General features: G+C 49.0%; 1 protein-coding gene across 1 annotated transcript in view; it reads right to left on the reverse strand.

Moving 5' to 3' along the window:
* Positions 1-24,882, reverse strand: part of LOC134929706 (SCO-spondin-like) — a 583,357-nt gene that overhangs the window by 250,199 nt on the left and 308,276 nt on the right. The window contains exons 66-71 of the mRNA XM_063925285.1: positions 16,858-17,028; positions 16,283-16,371; positions 8,432-8,601; positions 8,301-8,347; positions 4,402-4,602; positions 4,153-4,323 (exon numbers count right to left, since the gene is read on the reverse strand). Of these exons, the coding sequence (XP_063781355.1) occupies positions 4,153-4,323; positions 4,402-4,602; positions 8,301-8,347; positions 8,432-8,601; positions 16,283-16,371; positions 16,858-17,028 (849 nt within the window). The remainder of the gene's footprint in view (positions 1-4,152; positions 4,324-4,401; positions 4,603-8,300; positions 8,348-8,431; positions 8,602-16,282; positions 16,372-16,857; positions 17,029-24,882) is intronic.

The following is a 24,882-nucleotide window of genomic DNA, read 5'->3' on the forward strand; positions in this document are numbered from 1 at the left end:
GATGGCTCCTTTCCTCTCCTGTGTTCTATAGATGGCTCCTTAACTCCCATGTGTTTTATAGATGGCTCCTTTCCTCCCATGTGTTCTATAGATGGCTCCTTTCCTCCCATGTGTTTTATAGATGGCTCCTTAACTCCCATGTGTTTTATAGATGGCTCCTTTCCTCCCATGTGTTCTATAGATGGCTCCTCTCCTCCCATGTGTTCTATAGATGGCTCCTCTCCTTCCATGTGTTCTATAGATGGCTCCTTAACTCCCATGTGTTTTATAGATGGCTCCTTTCCTCCCATGTGTTCTATAGATGGCTCCTCTCCTCCCATGTGTTCTATAGATGGCTCCTTAACTCCCATGTGTTTTATGGATGGCTCCTTTCCTCCATCCTTTCCTCCCGTGTGTTCTATAGATGGCTCCTTTTCTCCCGTGTGTTCTATAGATGGCTCCTATCCACCCACATTCTCTATAAACAGCTCTTTTCCACCCACATTCTCTATAAACAGCTCTCTTCCACCCATGTTCTCTATAAATGGCTCCTGTCCATCCATGTTTTCTAGAGATTGCTCCTTTCTTCCCATGTGTTTTGTTGATGGCTCCTTTTCTCCCATGTGTTCTATAGATGGCTCCTTTCCTCCCATGTGTTCTAAAGACGGCTCCTTTCCTCCCATGTGTTCTATAGATGGCTCCTTTTCTCCCATGTGTTTTAAAGACTGCTCCTTTCCTCCTATGTGTTCAAAAGATGGCTCCTTTCCTCCCATGTGTTCTATAGATGGTTCCTTTACTCCCATGTGTTCTATAGATGGCTCCTTTTCTCCCATGTGTTCTAAAGACTACTCCTTTCCTCCCATGTGTTCTATAGATGGCTCCTTTCCTCCCATGTGTTCTATAGATGGCTCCTTTCCTCCTAAGTGTTCAAAAGATGGCTCCTTTCCTCCCATGTGTTCTATAGATGGTTCCTTTCCTCCCATGTGTTCTATAGACTGCTCCTTTCCTCCCATGTGTTCTATCGATGGCTCATTTCCTCCCATGTGTTCTATAGACGTCTCCTTACCTCCTATGTGTTCTACAGATGGCTCCTTACCTCCCATGTGTTCTATAGATGGCTCCTTACCTCCCATGTGTTCTATAGTTGGCTCCTTTTCACCCACATTCTCTATAAATGGCTCCTGTCCACCCATATTTTCTACAGACTGCTCCTTTCCTCCCATGTGTTATATAGATTGCTCCTTTCCTCCTATGTGTTCTATAGATGGCTCCTTTCCTCCCATGTGTTCTATAGATGGCTCCTTTCCTCCCATGTGTTCTATAGATGGCTCCTTTCCTCCTATGTGTTCTATAGATAGCTCCTTTCCTCCCATGTGTTCTATAGATGGTTCCTTTCCTCCTATGTGTTCTATAGATGGCTCCTTACCTCCTATGTGTTCTATAGATGACTCCTTTCCTCCCATGTGTTCTATAGATGGCTCCTTTCCTCCCATGTGTTATATAGATTGCTCCTTTCCTCCTATGTGTTCTATAGATGGCTCCTTTCCTCCCATGTGTTCTATAGATGGCTCCTTTCCTCCCATGTGTTCTATAGATGGCTCCTTTCCTCCCATGTGTTCTATAGATGGCTCCTTTCCTCCCATGTGTTCTATAGATGGCTCCTTTCCTCCCATGTGTTCTATAGATGGCTCCTTTCCTCCCATGTGTTCTATAGATGGCTCATTTCCTCCCATGTGTTCTATAGACGTCTCCTTACCTCCTATGTGTTCTACAGATGGCTCCTTACCTCCCATGTGTTCTATAGATGGCTCCTTACCTCCCATGTGTTCTATAGTTGGCTCCTTTTCACCCACATTCTCTATAAATGGCTCCTGTCCACCCATATTTTCTACAGACTGCTCCTTTCCTCCCATGTGTTATATAGATTGCTCCTTTCCTCCTATGTGTTCTATAGATGGCTCCTTTCCTCTCATGTGTTCTATAGATGGCTCCTTTCCTCCTATGTGTTCTATAGATGGCTCCTTTCCTCCCATGTGTTCTATAGATGGTTCCTTTCCTCCTATGTGTTCTATAGATGGCTCCTTACCTCCTATGTGTTCTATAGATGACTCCTTTCCTCCCATGTGTTCTATAGATGGCTCCTTTCCTCCCATGTGTTATGTAGATTGCTCCTTTCCTCCTATGTGTTCTATAGATGGCTCCTTTCCTCCCATGTGTTCTATAGATGGCTCCTTTCCTCCCATGTGTTCTATAGATGGCTCCTTTCCTCCCATGTGTTCTATAGATGGCTCCTTTCCTCCCATGTGTTCTATAGATGGCTCCTTACCTCCCATGTGTTCTATAGATGGCTCCTTACCTCCCATGTGTTCTATAGATGGCTCCTTTTCACCCATATTCTCTATAAATGGCTCCTGTCCATCCATATTTTCTACAGACTGCTCCTTTTCTCCCATGTGTTCTATAGATGGCTCTTTCCTCCCATGTGTTCTATAGATGGCTCCTTTCCTCCCATGTGTTCTATAGATGGCTCCTTTCCTCCCATGTGTTCTATAGATGGCTCCTTTCCTCTCATGTGTTCTATAGATGGCTCCTTTCCTCCCATGTGTTCTATAGATGGCTCCTTACCTCCCATGTGTTATATAGATGGCTCCTTTCCTCCTATGTGTTCTATAGATGGCTCCTTTCCTCCCATGTGTTCTATAGATGGCTACTTTCCTCCCATGTGTTCTATAGATGGCTCCTTACCTCCTATGTGTTCTATAGATGACTCCTTTCCTCCCATGTGTTCTATAGATGGCTCCTTTCCTCCCATGTGTTCTATAGATGGCTCCTTTCCTCCCATGTGTTATATAGATTGCTCCTTTCCTCCCATGTGTTCTATAGATGGCTCCTTTCCTCCCATGTGTTCTATAGATGGCTCCTTTCCTCCCATGTGTTCTATAGATGGCTCCTTTCCTCCCATGTGTTCTATAGATGGCTCCTTTCCTCCCATGTGTTCTATAGATGGCTACTTTCCTCCCATGTGTTCTATAGATGGCTCCTTACCTCCTATGTGTTCTATAGATGACTCCTTTCCTCCCATGTGTTCTATAGATGGCTCCTTTCCTCCCATGTGTTCTATAGATGGCTCCTTTCCTCCCATGTGTTATATAGATTGCTCCTTTCCTCCCATGTGTTCTATAGATGGCTCCTTTCCTCCCATGTGTTCTATAGATGGCTCCTTTCCTCCCATGTGTTCTATAGATGGCTCCTTTCCTCCCATGTGTTCTATAGATGGCTCCTTACCTCCCATGTGTTCTATAGATGGCTCCTTACCTCCCATGTGTTCTATAGATGGCTCCTTTTCACCCATATTCTCTATAAATGGCTCCTGTCCATCCATATTTTCTACAGACTGCTCCTTTTCTCCCATGTGTTCTATAGATGGCTCTTTCCTCCCATGTGTTCTATAGATGGCTCCTTTCCTCCCATGTGTTCTATAGATGGCTCCTTTCCTCCCATGTGTTCTATAGATGGCTCCTTTCCTCCCATGTGTTCTATAGATGGCTCCTTTCCTCCCATGTGTTCTATAGATGGCTCCTTACCTCCCATGTGTTCTATAGATGGCTCCTTACCTCCCATGTGTTCTATAGATGGCTCCTTTTCACCCATATTCTCTATAAATGGCTCCTGTCCATCCATATTTTCTACAGACTGCTCCTTTTCTCCAATGTGTTCTATAGATGGCTCTTTCCTCCCATGTGTTCTATAGATGGCTCCTTTCCTCCCATGTGTTCTATAGATGGCTCCTTTCCTCCTATGTGTTCTATAGATGGCTCCTTTCCTCTCATGTGTTCTATAGATGGCTCCTTTCCTCCTATGTGTTCTATAGATGGCTCCTTACCTCCTATGTGTTCTATAGATGGCTCCTTTCCTCCCATGTGTTCTATAGATGGCTCCTTTCCTCTCATGTGTTCTATAGATTGCTCCTTTCCTCCTATGTGTTCTATAGATGGCTCCTTTCCTCCCATGTGTTCTATAGATGGCTCCTTTCCTCTCATGTGTTCTAAAGCTGCTCCTTTTCTCCCATATAAGCTGGTCTTTCCTCCCATATGTTCTAGAAGCTGCTCTTTCCTCCCATATGTTCTAGAAGCTGCTCTTTCCTCCATGTGTTTGCCCCTCCTGCTTCATTACCTGAACACTGGGTGCTGTTATCATGACAGGCTCGGCTTTGCCGTGACTCTTCCTCACATGGGGTACCACCAAAGCGTGCAGGGGGGCTATTACATTGCCTGGTCCTCACAGAGTCTCCTGAGCAATCATCACAATATGACCAGGTTCCCCAAGTACTCCAGTTCCCATTTACTGAGGAGAAATGTAAAGGTTTTAGGTCTCTAAAGTTATGTGGGGATGGGAGATATATAATATCCCCCAGATACTTACCTGGACAGTAAGAGGAATAGGGGCACTCTTTCCGCTCCAGCTGCACTCCAATATCACCATAGTACTGCTGCACCCCATGGCATGGTACTCCGCCACCTCCAGGTTTTGGGCAGGCACAGCTCCGGTACCTTGTCACCATCTCTGTTCCACATGTTTTGGAGCATGGTGTCCAGTCTGACCAATCACACCAGCCTCCAGGCACTGGTAACACACAGGGACATGACATCAGCATGCATCAGTAATGAGCTCTCCATTTCATACTGTGTCATTCTTCCTCATCTCAGTCCCTGTGTAGTCATCATCTGAGTCTAGAGCCAGTCTCCGTTTCATCTCAGTCTGTGGCAATCAGTCTCAGTGTATTTCTGATTTTTGTCTCAGACTGTGACCCTACTACTGGTCTGAACCTAGTTCCAATCTGAGTCTAGCTCTGGTATAAAGGTAATTAAGCTATAAAAGAGTCTAGTCCCTGTTTTATCCTAGCCCCAGTCTGAGTCTTGGTCTAAATCTTGTCCTGGTCTGAAATTTCATCTGCGCCGAATCTAGTTTCGATCCGAGAATAGTGCTTGTGTGAAAGAAGCCTTTGACTGAGCCTATTTCTGGTCTGAATCTACTGTAGTTCCAGCCTGAGCTTAGTAAATGTCTGGGTATCACCTTCTGAGTCTAGTCCCAGTATCAAGCCTAAATCTTGGCCTGGTGCAAGTTCTGGTTGGAATCTAGATCTAAACTGAGCCTAGTCCATGCCTGGGAATATAGGAGGTCATTCAGACCTTGCCGCTATTGTGGCCCGCAGCGCAGTTTGCCGGTGGATGTGACACAATGTGATTGACAGTGGCAGGCAGTTTCATGGCGGTGACACGGCATTGGGGGGGGAGGCAACAGGAGCGGACTGGGACCGTTTTCGGTGGGGGGGGGGGGGGGGGGGGCTGTGTGATGTCACACGCAGCTGCTCTGATAAAAGAAGATGGCCACTGACTGTCTGGCAGTGCAGCGCCAGGGGTCAACCTTAGTTCCGATGGGTCTGCAATTAGATTACGGACGCATCGGCAGGTGGCCTTACACATGCTGGGTGGCTTTGCCTTGTGCTGGGCGGTCCTCAGCATGTGCAGAGATGAACGCAGATCTGGATGCATACGCATCGATCTGCGTTCATCTCTGAACAACCCCCATAGTCTTCTGTGCCTAGTCCATGCCTGAATATATAGTTTCCAGTCCCTAGTCCCGGCCTGAGCTTAGTCTGTGCCTGAGTATTTAGACTCCTGTGCCTAGTCCCTGCCTGAGTACATAGTTTCCTGTGCCTAGTCCCGGTGTGAGTCTAGTATTAGTCTGAGCGAAATCAAGGTCTAACCCTGGTACTAGTCTGAGCCATTTTCTGTCCTAAAAATGGATGTACTCCAAGCCCAGTCAATACCTGAATATACAGTATACTGAGCAGTCCCAGCCTGATCAAAGTCCCGGTCTGATCCCAGTACTAGTATGAACCATGTTCTGGACTAAGCCTAGTTCTTTTCTGAGCAGTATCCTGGTCTGAGCATAGTCCTGGCCTGAATCTAATTCCTATATGAGTCGAGTCCATGCATGGGTATGTTGTTTCCTGAGCCTAGTCCAGGTCTGAGTATGTTGCCTCCTAAACCTAGTCCATGCCTGGGCATGATGTCTCCTAAACTTAGTCCATACCTTGGTATTATGTCTCCTAATCCATGCATGGGTATGATGTCTCCTAAACCTAGTCCGTGCCTGGGTATGAAGTCTCCTGAGCCTAGTCCAGGCCTAAAAATGTTGTCTCCTAAGCTTAGTCCATGCCTGGGTATGACATCTCTTGAGCCTAGTCCATGCCCGAGTATGTTTGTCTCCTGAGCCTAGTCCCAATCTGAGTATGCTGTATATTGAACCTGGTACCGGACAAAGTATGCTGTCACGTGAGCCTAGTCCTGGTGTAAGTATGCTGTCTTCTGTGTCTAGTCCTGGTCTGAGTATGCTGTCTTCTGAGCCTAGTCCTGGTCTGAGTATGCTGTCTCCTGAGCCTAGTCCTGGTCTGAGTATGCTGTCTCCTGAGCCTAGTCCTGGTCTGAGTATGCTGTCTCCTGAGCCCAGTCCTCGTCTGAGAATGCTGTCTCCTGAGCCTAGTTCTAGTCTGAGTATGCTGCCTTGTGTGCCTAGTCCTGGTCTGAGTATGCTGTCTCCTAATCCTAGTCCTGGTATGAGTATGCTGTCTCCTGAGCATAGTCCTGATCTGAGAATGCTGTCTCTTGAGCCTAGTCCTGGTCTAAGAATGCTGTCTACTGAACCTACTCCTGGTCTGAGTATGCTGGTTCCTGAGCCTAGTCCTGGTCTGAGTATGCTGCCTCCTGAGCCTAGTCCTGGTCTGAGTATGATGTCTCCTGAGCCTACTACTGGTCTGAGTATGCTGTCTTCTAAGCCTAGTCCTGGTCTGAGAATGGTCTTCTGAGCTTAGTCCTAGTCTGAGAATGCTGTCTCCTGAGCCTAGTAATGGGCTGAGTATGCGGTCTCCTGAGCCTACTTCTGGTCTGAGAATGGTCTCCTGAGCCTAGTCCTGGTCTGAGTATGCTGTCTCCTGAGCCTACTACTGGTCTGAGTATGCTGTCTCCTGAACCTAGTCCTGGTCTAAGAATGCAGTCTCCTGAGCCTAGTTCTGGTCTGAGTATGCTGTCTCCTGAGCCTAGTCCTGGTCTAAGAATGCTGTCTCCTGAGCCTAGTAATGGGCTGAGTATGCATTCTCCAGAGCCTACTCCTGGTCTGAGAATAATCTCCTGAGCCTAGTCCTGGTCTGAGTATGCTGTCTCCTGAGCCTACTCCTGGTCTGAGTATGCTGTCTCCTGAGCCTAGTCCTCGTCTGAGAATGCTGTCTCCTGAGCCTAGTTCTGGTCTGAATATGCAGTCTCCTGAGTCTAGTCCTGGTCTGAGAATGCTGTCTCCTGAGCCTAGTACTGGTCTGAGTATGCTGTCTCCTGAGCCTAGTCCTGGTCTTTGTATGCTGTCTCCTGAACCTAGTCCTGGTCTGAGTATGCTGTCTCCTGAGCCTAGTCCTGGTCTGAGTATGCTGTCTCCTGTACATAGTCCTGGTCTGAGTATGCAGTCTCCTGAGCCTAGTCCTGGTCTAAGAATGCTGTCTCCTGAGCCTAGTCCTGGTCTAAGAATGCTGTCTCCTGAGCCTAGTCCTGGTCTGAGTATGCTGTCTCCTGAACCTAGTCCTGGTCTGAGTATGCTGTCTCCTGATCCTAGTCCTGGTCTGAGTATGCTGTCTCCTGAACCTAGTCCTGGTCTAAGAATGCTGTCTCCTGAGCCTAGTCCTGGTCTAAGAATGCTGTCTCCTGAGCCTAGTCCTGGTCTAAGAATGCTGTCTCCTGATCCTAGTCCTAGTCTGATTATGCTGCCTCCTGAGCCTAGTCCTGGTCTGAGTATGCTGTCTCCTGAGCCTAGTCCTGGTCTGAGTATGCTGTCTCCTGAACCTAGTCCTGGTCTGAGTATGCTGTCTCCTGAGCCTAGTCCTGGTCTGAGTATGCTGTCTCCTGAACCTAGTTCTGGTCTGAGTATGCTGTCTCCTGAACCTAGTCCTGGTCTAAGAATGCTGTCTCCTGAACCTAGTCCTGGTCTAAGAATGCTGTCTCCTGAGCCTAGTCCTGGTCTGAGTATGCTGTCTCCTGAGCCTAGTCCTGGCCTAAGAATACTGTCTCCTGAGCCTAGTCCTGTTCTGATTATGCTGTCTCCTGAGCCTAGTCCTAGTCAGAGTATGCAGTCTCCTGAGTCTAGTCCTGGTCTGAGTAACCTAGCAACACGAGGATGACAAGCCACCTAATAAATTGATAGAGTACTCTGCCCCTCCCTGTCTCACCTGCAGACTATACTGTAAATAAAGGCACCCTCACTGTGCTAGTACTTACCCGCGCAGATATTACTAGTGCACATCATGGTGCCGTTCACACAGGTGCTAGAAAGAAATGAGAGAATGAGTAGAGGGTCACGCCGGGACTGTATAGGTTCTATCATGGGGCTGATGAAACCGTGATCTTACCAGTTATTACAGCCATCCCCCCTGGGCACAGTCTCTCCAGGATGATGTCTTTCTCCGGTCAGAATGTCCAGACAGGAACAGTCCTCCAGGAGTACACATGCTGTGCTATTCTCAGACAGCAGCTTCCCTGGCGGGCAGTAACAGCCAGGCTGGCAGTGCCCATGGCAGTGCTGGGGGAGGAGGACATAACAATGAGGACTCTAACACTGACTGCATCGCTTTATGTCTGTATCACCAGGAATTCTCACTGTAGCTACATGTCATTCAGGTCACTTACAAACTGCAGCACACAGAACCTTTGTGCCATGGCACTTATTCCTGCAGTCACATCACAGGGGCAGGGGAGCCCGGCTACCCCCAGACCCGTCAGTCCAACCTGGCCCCCAATGGGAACTCCTCTCCCCCCACACCACCCAAGTCATCGGACCTTAGATTACTCTTGTGCATTCGCACTTGTTGTTTCCGTGTAGAGGTAACCGTGGAGGGGGGGGGGGGAACGACTTTTAAGTTTACGCTGTTTCTTATTATTGCTCCACCGGTCTGTGCAGTTATACATGTCATTTCTCTACATCCAAGACTCAGGCTCATCAGTACTTTGGGACCAGGTACAGGGGCCCCCTTTATACTACCCTGACGCCAGGCATGTCCCATTCATACAGACCAGTCATTCTCCACTCTGGGGGAGCACCTGGGGGGGGGATGCAGGTAGTCACTGAGGGGGCACAGTGAATGGCATCATTTTTGCCCTGCCCTGTGAGCTCTAATGTGCAAATCATGGCGTTGTGCAGAGAGGGTGCGCTCATGATGATGTCATTAGCTGAGGATCGCATCATCACTAGCAAGTGGGTGAGATTTGGGTGGATGAGGGAGGAGACCTACTCTCCCGAGTCTGTGAGGCCACCATGCAGCTTGGAAGAGTAGGTTAGAATGGCTGGGGTTTGTGGGGATGGCAAACCCCAGCCATTCATGTTATGCCACATGAGAGTGCCCCCTGTTCATGTTATGCCACATGAGAGTGCCCCCTGTTCATGTTATGCCACATGAGAGCGCCCCCTGTTCATGTTATGCCACATGAGAGCGCCCCCTGTTCATGTTATGCCACATGAGAGTGCCCCCTGTTCATGTTATGCCACATGAGAGTGCCCCCTGTTCATGTTATGCCACGTGAGAGCGCCCCCTGTTCATGTTATGCCACGTGAGAGCGCCCCCTGTTCATGTTATGCCACGTGAGAGCGCCCCCTGTTCATGTTATGCCACATGAGAGCGCCCCCTGTTCATGTTATGCCACATGAGAGCGCCCCCTGTTCATGTTATGCCACATGAGAGCGCCCCCTGTTCATGTTATGCCACATGAGAGCGCCCCCTGTTCATGTTATGCCACATGAGAGCGCCCCCTGTTCATGTTATGCCACGTGAGAAGAGTGTCCCCTGTTCATGTTATGTCACATGAGAGCGCCCCCTGTTCATGTTATGCCACATGAGAGCGCCCCCTGTTCATGTTATGCCACATGAGAGCGCCCCCTGTTCATGTTATGCCACATGAGAGTGCCCCCTGTTCACGTTATGCCACATGAGAGTGCCCCCTGTTCATGTTATGCCACATGAGAGTGCCCCCTGTTCATGTTATGCCACATGAGAGCGCCCCCTATTTATGTTATGCCACATGAGAGCGCCCCCTGTTCATGTTATGCCACATGAGAGTGCCCCCCTGTTATGCCACATGAGAGCGCCCCCTGTTCATGTTATGCCACATGAGAGCGCCCCCTGTTCATGTTATGCCACGTGAGAAGAGTGTCCCCTGTTCATGTTATGCCACGTGAGAAGAGTGCCCCCTGTTCATGTTATGCCACATGAGAGCGCCTCCAGTTCATATGAGGAAATCCTGGGAAATTGGTATGCAGCAGTATAACCTGGGTCCCGGGCCCCCTACGTGTCTGGGCCCTATAGCAATGGCACCCCCTGCACCCACTATGGCTACGCTTCTTGCTGTAACTAGAACTGCATTATAACTACAATGTAACCATAATATAACTACTGTATTAAGCAAACTGTTACTACAATGTAAAATAAGAATTTACTTACCGATAATTCTATTTCTCATAGTCCGTAGTGGATGCTGGGACTCCGTAAGGACCATGGGGAATAGCGGCTCCGCAGGAGACTGGGCACAAAAGTAAAAGCTTGAACTAGCTGGTGTGCACTGGCTCCTCCCCCTATGACCCTCCTCCAAGCCTCAGTTAGGATACTGTGCCCGGACGAGCGTACATAATAAGGAAGGATCTTGAATCCCGGGTAAGACTCATACCAGCCACACCAATCACACCGTACAACCTGTGATCTGAACCCAGTTAACAGTATGATAAACGAAGGAGCCTCTGAAAAGATGGCTCACAACAATAATAACCCGAATTTTGTAACAATAACTATATACAAGTATTGCAGACAATCCGCACTTGGGATGGGCGCCCAGCATCCACTACGGACTATGAGAAATAGAATTATCGGTAAGTAAATTCTTATTTTCTCTAACGTCCTAAGTGGATGCTGGGACTCCGTAAGGACCATGGGGATTATACCAAAGCTCCCAAACGGGCGGGAGAGTGCGGATGACTCTGCAGCACCGAATGAGAGAACTCCAGGTCCTCCTCAGCCAGGGTATCAAATTTGTAGAATTTAGCAAACGTGTTTGCCCCTGACCAAGTAGCTGCTCGGCAAAGTTGTAAAGCCGAGACCCCTCGGGCAGCCGCCCAAGATGAGCCCACCTTCCTTGTGGAATGGGCTTTTACAGATTTTGGCTGTGGCAGGCCTGCCACAGAATGTGCAAGCTGAATTGTACTACAAATCCAACGAGCAATCGTCTGCTTAGAAGCAGGAGCACCCAGCTTGTTGGGTGCATACAGGATAAACAGCGAGTCAGATTTCCTGACTCCAGCCGTCCTGGAAATATATATTTTCAGGGCCCTGACTACGTCCAGTAACTTGGAGTCCTCCAAGTCCCTAGTAGCCGCAGGCACCACAATAGGCTGGTTCACGTGAAACGCTGAAACCACCTTTGGGAGAAATTGAGGACGAGTCCTCAATTCTGCCCTATCCGTGTGAAAAATCAGGTAAGGGCTTTTATAAGATAAAGCCGCCAATTCTGAGACACGCCTGGCTGAAGCCAGGGCTAACAGCATTACCACCTTCCATGTGAGATATTTTAATTCCACAGTGGTGAGTGGTTCAAACCAATGTGATTTTAGGAACCCCAAAACCACATTGAGATCCCAAGGTGCCACCGGGGGCACAAAAGGAGGTTGTATATGCAGTACCCCTTTGACAAACGTCTGGACTTCAGGCACTGAAGCCAGTTCTTTTTGGAAGAAAATCGACAGGGCCGAAATTTGAACCTTAATGGACCCTAATTTTAGGCCCATAGACAGTCCTGTTTGCAGGAAATGTAGGAAGCGACCCAGTTGAAATTCCTCTGTAGGGGCCTCTTTGGCCTCACACCACGCAACATATTTTCGCCAAATGCGGTGATAATGTTTTTCGGTTACATCCTTCCTGGCCTTTATCAGGGTAGGGATGACTTCTTCTGGAATGCCTTTTTCCTTCAGGATCCGGCGTTCAACCGCCATGCCGTCAAACGCAGCCGCGGTAAGTCTTGGAACAGACAATGCCCCTGCTGGAGCAGGTCCTTTCTTAGAGGTAGAGGCCATGGTTCCTCCGTGAGCATCTCTTGAAGTTCCGGGTACCAAGTCCTTCTTGGCCAATCCGGAACCACGAGTATAGTTCTTACTCCTCTCCTTTTTATGATTCTTAGTACTTTTGGTATGAGAGGCAGAGGAGGGAACACATACACTGACTGGTACACCCATGGTGTTACCAGAGCGTCCACCGCTATTGCCTGAGGGTCCCTTGACCTGGCGCAATATCTGTCTAGTTTTTTGTTGAGACGGGACGCCATCATGTCCACCTTTGGTTTTTCCCAACGGTTTACCATCTCTTGGAAGACTTCTGGATGAAGTCCCCACTCCCCCGGGTGAAGGTCGTGTCTGCTGAGGAAGTCCGCTTCCCAGTTGTCCACTCCCGGAATGAACACTGCTGACAGTGCTATCACATGATTCTCCGCCCCGTGAAGAATCCTTGCAGCTTCTGCCATCGCCCTCCTGCTTCTCGTGCCGCCCTGTCTGTTTACGTGGGCGACTGACGTGATGTTGTCCGATTGGATCAATACCGCCTGACCCTGAAGCAGGGGTTTTGCTTGACTTAGGGCATTGTAAATGGCCCTTAGTTCCAGAATGTTTATATGAAGAGATGTTTCCATGCTTGACCACAAGCCCTGGAAATTTCGTCCCTGTGTGACTGCTCCCCAGCCTCTCAGGCTGGCATCCGTGGTTACCAGGATCCAATCCTGAATGCCGAATCTGCGGCCCTCTAGTAGATGAGCACTCTGCAGCCACCACAGAAGAGACACCCTTGTCCTTGGCGACAGGGTTATCCGCTGATGCATCTGAAGATGCGATCCGGACCATTTGTCCAGAAGATCCCACTGAAACGTTCTTGCATGGAATCTTCCGAATGGAATCGCTTCGTAAGAAGCCACCATTTTTCCCAGGACCCTCGTGCACTGATGCACTGACACCTGGCCTGGTTTTAGGAGATTCCTGACTAGCTCGGATAACTCCCTGGCCTTCTCCTCTGGGAGAAACACCTTTTTCTGGACTGTGTCCAGAATCATTCCTAGGAACAGGAGACGTGTTGTTGGAATCAGCTGCGATTTTGGAATATTTAGAATCCACCCGTGCTGACGTAATACTAACTGAGATAGTGCTACTCCGACTTCTAACTGTTCCCTGGACCTTGCCCTTATCAGGAGATCGTCCAAGTAAGGGATAATTAAAACGCCTTTTCTTCGAAGAAGAATCATCATTTCGGCCATTACCTTGGTAAAGACCCGAGGTGCCGTGGACAACCCAAACGGCAGCGTCTGAAACTGATAATGACAGTTTTGTACTACAAACCTGAGATACCCTTGGTGAGAAGGGTAGATTGGGACGTGGAGATAAGCATCTTTGATGTCCAGAGACACCATATAGTCCCCTTCTTCCAGGTTTGCTATCACTGCTCTGAGTGACTCCATCTTGAATTTGAACCTCTTTATGTAAGTGTTCAAGGATTTTAGATTTAAAATTGGTCTCACCGAGCCGTCCGGCTTCGGTACCACAAACAGCGTGGAATAATACCCCTTTCCCTGTTGTAGGAGAGGTACCTTGATTATCACCTGCTGGGAATACAGCTTGTGAATGGCTTCCAAAACTGCCTCCCTGTCGGAGGGAGACTTTGGTAGAGCAGACTTCAGGAACCGGCGAGGGGGAGACGTCTCGAATTCCAGTTTGTACCCCTGTGATACTACCTGCAGAATCCAGGGGTCCACTTGCGAGTGAGCCCACTGCGCGTTGAAATTTTTGAGACGGGCCCCCACCGTGTCCGAGTCCGCTTGTAAAGCCCCAGCGTCATGCTGAAGACTTGGCAGAAGCAGAGGAGGGCTTCTGCTCCTGGGAAGAGGCTGCCTGGTGCAGTCTTTTTCCTCTTCCTCTGCCCCGGGGCAGAAATGAGTGGCCTTTTGCCCGCTTGTACTTATGGGAACGAAAGGACTGAGTTTGAAAAGACGGTGTCTTTTTCTGCTGAGAGGTGACCTGGGGTAAAAAGGTGGACTTTCCGGCCGTTGCCGTGGCCACCAGGTCCGATAGACCGGCCCCAAATAACTCCTCCCCTTTATACGGCAATACTTCCATATGTCGTTTGGAATCCGCATCCCCTGACCACTGTCGCGTCCATAACGCTCTTCTGGCAGAAATGGACATAGCACTCACTCTTGATGCCAGGGTGCAAATATCCCTCTGTGCATCACGCATATATAGTAATGCATCCTTCAAATGCTCTATAGTTAGTAATATACTGTCCCTATCCAGGGTATCAATATTTTCAGTCAGGGAATCCGACCACGCCACTCCAGCACTGCACATCCAGGCTGAGGCGATTGCTGGTCGCAGTATAACACCAGTATGTGTGTATATACCCTTCAGGATATTTTTCAGCCTTCTATCCGCTGGTTCTTTGAGGGCGGCCGTATCAGGAGACGGTAACGCTACTTGTTTAGATAAACGTGTGAGCGCTTTATCTACTCTAGGGGGTGTTTCCCAACGCGCCCTAACCTCTGGCGGGAAAGGGTATAGTGCCAATAATTTATTAGAAATTAGCACTTTTTTATCGGGGGAACCCCACGCTTTATCACACACCTCATTTAATTCATCTGACTCAGGAAAAGCTACTGGTAGTTTTTTTACTCCCCACATAATACCCTTCTTTGTGGTACTTGTAGTGTCAGAAATGTTCAATGCCTCCTTCATTGCCGTGATCATGTAACGTGTGGCCCTACTGGACATTACGTTTGTCTCCTCACCGTCGACACTGGACTCAGTATCTGTGTCTGGGTCTGTGTCGACCCACTGAGGTAACGGGCGTTTTATCGCCCCTGACGGTGTCTGAGACGCCTGGACAGGCACTAATTGATTTGTCGGCTGTCTCATGTCGTCAACAGTTTTTTGTAAAGTGCTGACATTGTCACGTAGTTCTTTAAATACAACCATCCAGTCAGGTGTCGACTCCCTAGGGGGTGACATCACTAACACAGGCAATTGCTCTGCTTCCACATCATTTTCCTCCTCATACATGTCGACACAATCGTACCGACACCCAGCACACACAAAGGGAATGCTCTGATAGAGGACAGGACCCCACTAGCCCTTTGGGGAGACAGAGGGAGAGTTTGCCAGCACACACCAGAGCGCTATATATATATATATATATATATATATAGGGATAACCTTATATAAGTGTTACTCCCTTTTATAGCTGCTGTTTATAATTTAGCTGCCAATAGTGCCCCCCCTCTCTCGTTTTTACCCTGATTCTGTAGGGACTGCAGGGGAGAGTCAGGGAGCCGTCCTTCCAGCGGAACTGTGAGGGAAAATGGCGCTTGTGTGCTGAGGAGATAGGCTCCGCCCCTTCACGACGGCCTTATCTCCCGCTTTTTTCTGGAAAACTGGCAGGGGTTAAATACATCCATATAGCCCAGGAGCTATATGTGATGTATTTCTTTTGCCATCCTAAGGTATTTCAGTTTTTATTGCGTCTCAGGGCGCTCCCCCCCAGCGCCCTGCACCCTCAGTGACCGGAGTGTGAAGTGTGCTGAGAGCAATGGCGCACAGCTGCAGTGCTGTGCGCTACCTTAGTTGAAGACAGGAACGTCTTCTGCCGCCGATTTCACCGGACCTCTTCGTTCTTCTGGCTCTGTAAGGGGGCCGGCGGCGCGGCTCCGGGACCCATCCAGGCTGAACCTGTGATCGTCCCTCTGGAGCTAATGTCCAGTAGCCTAAGAAGCCCAATCCACTCTGCACGCAGGTGAGTTCGCTTCTTCTCCCCTTAGTCCCACGATGCAGTGAGCCTGTTGCCAGCAGGACTCACTGAAAATAAAAAACCTAAAATAAACTTTTACTCTAAGCAGCTCAGGAGAGCCACCTAGCATGCACCCTTCTCGTTCGGGCACAAGAATCTAACTGAGGCTTGGAGGAGGGTCATAGGGGGAGGAGCCAGTGCACACCAGCTAGTTCAAGCTTTTACTTTTGTGCCCAGTCTCCTGCGGAGCCGCTATTCCCCATGGTCCTTACGGAGTCCCAGCATCCACTTAGGACGTTAGAGAAATATAATGTAACTAATAGAACTACAATGTAAAGGAAATGTAATGATAAAATAAATCCAATAATAATGTAACTACAATGTAACGGTTATGCTGTATAATGTCACCTGATGTAACGCGACATCATCACATGACCTGGGACACGCCGGCCCACAGCTGCTGTAGGTGGAGTTCCTGATGGCCGAGCAGTTTGTCTCTGGAAGAAGAGAAGCAAAAACCTTATTCCTGCAGGAGTTCTATAACTCCGGGAAAGGTGACCTGACAGTTCTCCCCTGTGGTACACGTTACACTGTAACTCTCAGCTATGTTCCCACTTTATCATTCCCTGGACCCCACACTGGGGGTTATTCAGGATTGTTAGCAAACCAAAAAAAACATGCTGCACTGCAGGTGGGGCAGATATAACATGTGCAGAGAGAGTTAGGTTTGGGTGGGTTATAGTGTTTCTGTGCAGGGTAAATACTCACTGCTTTATTTTTACACTGCAATTTAGATTTCATGTTGAATACACCCCACCCAAATCTAACTCTCTCTGCACATGTTACATCTGCCCCACCTGCACTGCACATGGTTTTGTGTGCTTTTAGTGTGCTTTTTTGTTTGCTAACAAACTTAAATGAGGCCCCTCAGTGTCTGTATGGATGGCATGTCACAGCTAGTCTACCCTCTCGTCTGTCCTCACCTGGGCATGACACAAGCTGGCATGACTCCATCTCAGTGCTAGGACCCTCACAGTAATCTCCGTCTCCGAGGGGTGATGGATTGTTACACGTTCGCTGGCGTGATCTCACCCCCTCTCCGCAGCTCTTGGTACAGTCCATCCAGCTACTCCACGCACTCCAGCTCCCACTTTCTGGAATAGAGATAAGGAACAGACCATGTGAGTCAGGGTAAGAGGAGACCACATAATCTTATTACAGGGCTCAGGCTGTTTATCAAGCAGCAAGGTGTCTTCTGCACAAGAAGAAAAAGTAGCAGAAGGATGACGAGAAACAGAACAAGAAGGAGGACAAGAAGAACAAGTAGGAGGAAAAGGAGGACAAAAAGAAAGAGGAGGAGGACCAAAAGGACAAGAACAACAAGAAGGAAGATAAAAAAAGAGAACAAGAAGAATAAGGAACAGAAGAATGAGGACAAACAGGCCAAGAAGGAGAAGAACAAAGACAAGAAGAACAAGAAGGAGGAAAATAAGAACAAGAAGAAAGATAAAAAAAGGACAAAAAGAACAAGAATGATAATAAAGACAAGAAGAACAAGTAGGAGAAGAATGAGGACAAACATAACAAGAAGAACAAGAAGGAGGAAAATAAGAACAAGAAGAAAGATAAAAAAAGAAGGCAAGAAGAACAAGAATGATAATAAAGACAAGAAGAACATGTAGGAGAAGTATGAGGACAAACATAACAAGAAGAACAAGTAGGAAGAAAAAGAGGACAATAAGAACAAGAAGGAAGAGAAGGAGGACCAGAAGGAAAAGAACAAGAAGGAAGATAAAAAAAAAGGACAAGAAGAACAAGGAACTGAAGAATGAGGACAAACAGAACAAGAAGGAGGAGAATAAAGACAAGAAGATCAAGAAGGAGGACAAACAGAAAAAGAAGGAAGATTAAAAAAAAAGAGGACAAGTAGAAAAAGAAGGATAATAAAGACGGGATCAGTATGATATCTCGGCGGTCAGGAGACTTACGCCGGGATCCCAACGGCGAGCGCAGTGTGTCTACTCGCGGGCTCGCTGCACTTGCCACGCTACGGGCCCTGTGGCAACTTTCGGTCACCACAGGGTTCTATTCCCCCTGGGGTGGTGGCGTGGACCACCACCCAAGTGGGGTTTGTGGCCAGCATTCGGGATTCCGACCGCCGGTATTTCACCTGGTGTCAGGATTCGGCGTTGGTATCCTGACAGCTGGGATCCTGACCAGCGGTCAATTGACTGCCTCTCATAAAGACAAGAACATGTAGGAGAAGAATGATGATAAACATAACAAGAAGGGGGAGAAGAAAGATAAGAACAAGAAGGAAGAAAAGGAAGACAAGAACAACAAAAAGGAAAATAAAAATGGGGACAAGAAGAACAAGAAATATAATAAGTACAAGGAGAACGAGGACAAACAGAAGAAGGAGGAGAACAAAGAGCAGAAGAACAAGAAGGAGGACAGTAAGAACAAGAATGAAGATTAAAAAAAGGACAAGAAGAACAAGAAGGATAATAAAGACAAGAAGAGAAGAATGAGGACAAACACAACAAGAAGTAGGCGAATAAAGACAAGAAGAATAAGAAAGAAGAGAAGGAGGACAAGAAGGAAAGTAAAAAAAGGAGGACAAGAAGAACAAGAAGGATAATAAAGATAAGAACAACAAAGGGGTAGAAGAATGAGGACAAACAGAACAAGAAGGAGAAGAAAGACAAGAAGAACAATAAGGAAGAGAAGGAGGAGAGGGAGGGCAGGAAGGACAAGAAGGACAATATAAAGAAGAATAAAGAGAAGACGAACAAGGAGAAGGAGAATGACGACATACAGAACAAGAAGGAGGATCATAAGAACAAGGAGGAGGAGAAGACAGACATGGACAAGAAGGAGAAGAAGGAGGACAAGAAGAAGCACAACAAGAAAGGGGAGTACGAAGATTAGAAGAAGTTGATAGAGGAAGAGAAGAAGTAGGAGGAGAAGAGGAAGATGAAGGAGTATAGAACAAGAATGAGTAGGAGAAGAAGCAGCAAAGGTTCCTAATAATCTGCTCTGTGTTGTTCACCCCCAGAGGCAGCTGCTGTGTGTATGTGTATTAGACATTTGCTGAGGAAGAAAATCCATCATTTCCCTCTGAGGATTTCAGAACAGGGCAGAAATGAGACTCCAATATGTGGAATAAGAAATACAGATGTGTCCTCATACATCTAGCCCCAATACCCGCACAGTCAGATCTCAGTACCCATACACACAGACCTCAGTACTCACACACACAGACCTCAGTACCCCCCACACACAGACCTCAGTACTCACACACACAGACCTCAGTACTCACACACACAGACCTCAGTACTCACACACACACAGACCTCAGTACTCACACACACAGATCTCAGTACTCACACACACAGACCTCAGTACTCACACACACAGACCTCAGTACTCACACACACAGACCTCAGTACTCACACACACACAGACCTCAGTACTCACACACACAGATCTCAGTACTCACACACACAGACCTCAGTACTCACACACACGGACCTCAGTACTCACACACACAGATCTCAGTACTCACACACACGGACCTCAGTACTCACACACACGGACCTCAGTACTCACACACACACACACACACACACACACACACACACACAGATCTCAGTACTCACACACATAGACCTCAGTACTCACACACACAGACCTCAGTACCCCCCACACACACACACAGATCTCAGTACTCACACATATAGACCTCAGTACTCACACACACACATAGACCTCAGTACTCACACACACAGACCTCAGTACCCCCCACACACACACAGGTCTCAGTACTCACACACACAGACCTCAGTACTCACACACACAGACCTCAGTACTCACACACACAGACCTCAGTACTCACACACACAGACCTCAGTACTCACACACACAGATCTCAGTACTCACACACACACAGACCTCAGTACTCACACACACACACACACAGACCTCAGTACTCACACACACAGACCTCAGTACTCACACACACACAGACCTCAGTACTCACACACACACAGATCTCAGTACTCACACACACAGACCTCAGTACTCACACACACAGACCTCAGTACTCACACACACAGACCTCAGTACCCCCCACACACACAGATCTCAGTACTCACATATACAGACCTCAGTACTCACACACACAGACCTCAGTACTCACACACACAGACCTCAGTACTCACACACACAGACCTCAGTACTCACACACACACAGACCTCAGTACTCACACACACACAGACCTCAGTACTCACACACACCTCAGTACTCACACACACAGACCTCAGTACTCACACACACACACACACACACACACACACAGACCTCAGTACTCACACACACAGACCTCAGTACTCACACACATAGACCTCAGTACTCACACACACAGACCTCAGTACTCACACACACACAGATCTCAGTACTCACACACACAGATCTCAGTACTCACACACACAGACCTCAGTACTCACACACATAGACCTCAGTACTCACACACACACAGATCTCAGTACTCACACACACAGATCTCAGTACTCACACACACAGACCTCAGTACTCACACACACAGCCTCAGTACTCACACACACACAGACCTCAGTACTCACACACACAGACCTCAGTACTCACACACACAGACCTCAGTACTCACACACACAGACCTCAGTACCCCCCACACACAGACCTCAGTACTCACACACACAGACCTCAGTACTCACACACACAGACCTCAGTACTCACACACACACAGACCTCAGTACTCACACACACAGATCTCAGTACTCACACACACAGACCTCAGTACTCACACACACAGACCTCAGTACTCACACACACAGACCTCAGTACTCACACACACACAGACCTCAGTACTCACACACACAGATCTCAGTACTCACACACACAGACCTCAGTACTCACACACACGGACCTCAGTACTCACACACACAGATCTCAGTACTCACACACACGGACCTCAGTACTCACACACACGGACCTCAGTACTCACACACACACACAGATCTCAGTACTCACACACATAGACCTCAGTACTCACACACACAGACCTCAGTACCCCCCACACACACACACAGATCTCAGTACTCACACATATAGACCTCAGTACTCACACACACACATAGACCTCAGTACTCACACACACAGACCTCAGTACCCCCCACACACACACAGGTCTCAGTACTCACACACACAGACCTCAGTACTCACACACACAGACCTCAGTACTCACACACACAGACCTCAGTACTCACACACACAGACCTCAGTACTCACACACACAGATCTCAGTACTCACACACACACAGACCTCAGTACTCACACACACACACACACACACACACACACACACACAGACCTCAGTACTCACACACACAGACCTCAGTACTCACACACACACAGACCTCAGTACTCACACACACACAGATCTCAGTACTCACACACACAGACCTCAGTACTCACACACACAGACCTCAGTACTCACACACACAGACCTCAGTACCCCCCACACACACAGATCTCAGTACTCACATATACAGACCTCAGTACTCACACACACAGACCTCAGTACTCACACACACAGACCTCAGTACTCACACACACAGACCTCAGTACTCACACACACACAGACCTCAGTACTCACACACACACAGACCTCAGTACTCACACACACCTCAGTACTCACACACACAGACCTCAGTACTCACACACACAGACACACACACACACACACACACACACACAGACCTCAGTACTCACACACACAGACCTCAGTACTCACACACATAGACCTCAGTACTCACACACACAGACCTCAGTACTCACACACACACAGATCTCAGTACTCACACACACAGATCTCAGTACTCACACACACAGACCTCAGTACTCACACACATAGACCTCAGTACTCACACACACACAGATCTCAGTACTCACACACACAGATCTCAGTACTCACACACACAGACCTCAGTACTCACACACACAGCCTCAGTACTCACACACACACAGACCTCAGTACTCACACACACAGACCTCAGTACTCACACACACAGACCTCAGTACTCACACACACAGACCTCAGTACCCCCCACACACAGACCTCAGTACTCACACACACAGACCTCAGTACTCACACACACAGATCTCAGTACTCACACACACACAGACCTCAGTACTCACACACACAGATCTCAGTACTCACACACACACAGATCTCAGTACTCACACACACAGACCTCAGTACTCACACACACAGATCTCAGTACCCACACACACACACAGGTCTCATTACCCACACACACACACACACACACACACACACACACACACACACACACACACACACACGTCTCAGTACCCCCACAGGTCTCAGTATAAACACACACACACACAGGTCTCAGTATACACACACACACACACACACACACACACACACATAGAGGTCTCAGTACCCACACACACAGGTCTCAGCACCCCCACAGGTCTCAGTATAAACACACACACACACACACACACACACACACACACACACACACACAGGCAGGGCCGTAACTACGTGTGTGCCAAGGGGGCTTGGCACACAGCGCAGTTGCCCTGGGGGCGCAACGGCCAGCGGCATGTAATGAGTCAAATTGACTCCATACATGCCGCCTCTGTGTGCGCCGTGCGCCGCGCTGGAGGAGAGAGACCAGCGCCGGGTTCAAGGAGGAGGAGGGAGGGGAAGCAGGGAGCCGCAGCAGCGCTATTTGATTGGTAGTAAGCGCCGCTGCAGCATCCCCCTCTCCTTCTGTATTGGCTGCCCGGCGCTGCTATGGATGCTGGGATGCGGTTCCTTCATCCCAGCATCCACAGCAGCGCCAGGCAACCAATACAGAAGGAGAGGGGGATGCTGCAGCGGCGCTTACTACCAATCAAATAGCGCTGCTGCGGCTCCCTGCTCCCCCTCCCTCCTCCTCCTTCTCACCTCACACAGCCTGCACCGAGGGAGCTGCACGAGGAGCCTGTCAGCGGGGAGAAGGTAAGTATGTCTCTCTCTCTCTCTCTCTTTCTCTCTCTCTCTCTCTCTCAGGGGGACACCGTCTGCCGCAATGTGTAAAAAGGGGCCCTGGCTGCCGCAATGTATAAAAAGGGGGTCTGGCTGCTGCAATGTGTAAAATGGGGTCCTGGCTGCCGCAATGTATAAAAAGGGGGTCTGGCTGCCGCAATGTGTAAAAAGGGGGCCTGGCTGCCGTTATGTGTAAAATGGGGTCCTGGCTGCCGCAATGTGTAAAAAGGGGGACTGGCTGCCGCAATGTGTAAAATGGGGTCCTGGCTGCCGCAATGTGTAAAAAGGGGGACTGGCTGCCGCAATGTGTAAAATGGGGTCCTGGCTGCCGCAATGTGTAAAAAGGGGGACTGGCTGCCGCAATGTGTAAAATGGGGTCCTGGCTGCCGCAATGTGTAAAAAGGGGGACTGGCTGCCGCAATGTGTAAAATGGGGTCCTGGCTGCCGCAATGTATAAAAAGGGGGTCTGGCTGCCGCAATGTGTAAAAAGGGGGGGACTGGCTGCCGCAATGTGTAAAATGGGGTCCTGGCTGCCACAATGTATAAAAAGGGGGACTGGCTGCCGTAATGTGTAAAAAGGGGGGGACTGGCTGCCGCAATGTGTAAAATGGGGTCCTGGCTGCCGCAATGTGTAAAAAGGGGGACTGGCTGCCGCAATGTGTAAAAAGGGGGACTGGCTGCCGTAATGTGTAAAAAGGGGGGGACTGGCTGCCGTAATGTGTAAAAAGGGGGGGACTGGCTGCCGCAATGTGTAAAATGGGGTCCTGGCTGCCACAATGTATAAAAAGGGGGACTGGCTGCCGTAATGTGTAAAAAGGGGGGGACTGGCTGCCGCAATGTGTAAAATGGGGTCCTGGCTGCCGCAATGTGTAAAAAGGGGGACTGGCTGCCGCAATGTGTAAAATGGGGTCCTGGCTGCCACAATGTATAAAAAGGGGGACTGGCTGCCGCAATGTGTAAAATGGGGTCCTGGCTGCCACAATGTATAAAAAGGGGGTCTGGCTGCCGCAATGTGTAAAAAGGGTGCCTGGCTGCCGCAATGTGTAAAGAGGGGGCCTGGCTGCCGCAATGTGTAAAGAGGGGGACTGGCTGCCGTAATGTGTAAAAAGGGGGGGTCCTGGCTGCCGCAATGTGTAAAATGGGGTCCTGGCTGCCACAATGTGTGAAAAGGGGGACTGGCTGCCGCAATGTGTAAAATGGGGTCCTGGCTGCCGCAATGTGTAAAAAGGGGGACTGGCTGCCACAATGTATAAAAAGGGGGTCTGGCTGCCGCAATGTTTAAAAAGGGGGACTGGCTGCCGCAATGTGTAAAGAGGGGGCCTGGCTGCCGCAATGTGTAAAGAGGGGGCCTGGCTGCCGCAATGTGTAAAGAGGGGGCCTGGCTGCCGCAATGTGTAAAGAGGGGGCCTGGCTGCCGCAATGTGTAAAGAGGGGGACTGGCTGCTGTAATGTGTAAAAAGGGGGGGTCCTGGCTGCCGCAATGTGTAAAAAGGGGTCCTGGCTGCCGCAATGTGTAAAGAGGGGGACTGGCTGCCGTAATGTGTAAAAAGGGGGGGTCCTGGCTGCCGCAATGTGTAAAATGGGGTCCTGGCTGCCGCAATGTGTAAAAAGGGGGACTGGCTGCCACAATGTATAAAAAGGGGTCCTGGCTGCCGCAATGTGTAAAGAGGGGGACTGGCTGCTGCAATGTGTAAAAAGGGGGACTGGCTGCTGCAATGTGTAAAAAGGGGGACGCTGTCTGCTGTAATGTATAAAAGGGGCTCTACCTGGTGTAGTGGCGCTACTGTGCAGCGTAATTTGAATAATGTAGACTACTGTGCACCGTAGTATGAATTGCTGTTATTTTGTGGCCACGCCCCTTCCCCGTGAAGCCACGCCCCTATAAATTTTGCGCGCGCCTGCGGC

The sequence above is a fragment of the Pseudophryne corroboree genome, chromosome 5 (genome assembly GCF_028390025.1).
Source record: "Pseudophryne corroboree isolate aPseCor3 chromosome 5, aPseCor3.hap2, whole genome shotgun sequence".
NCBI lineage: Eukaryota > Metazoa > Chordata > Amphibia > Anura > Myobatrachidae > Pseudophryne > Pseudophryne corroboree.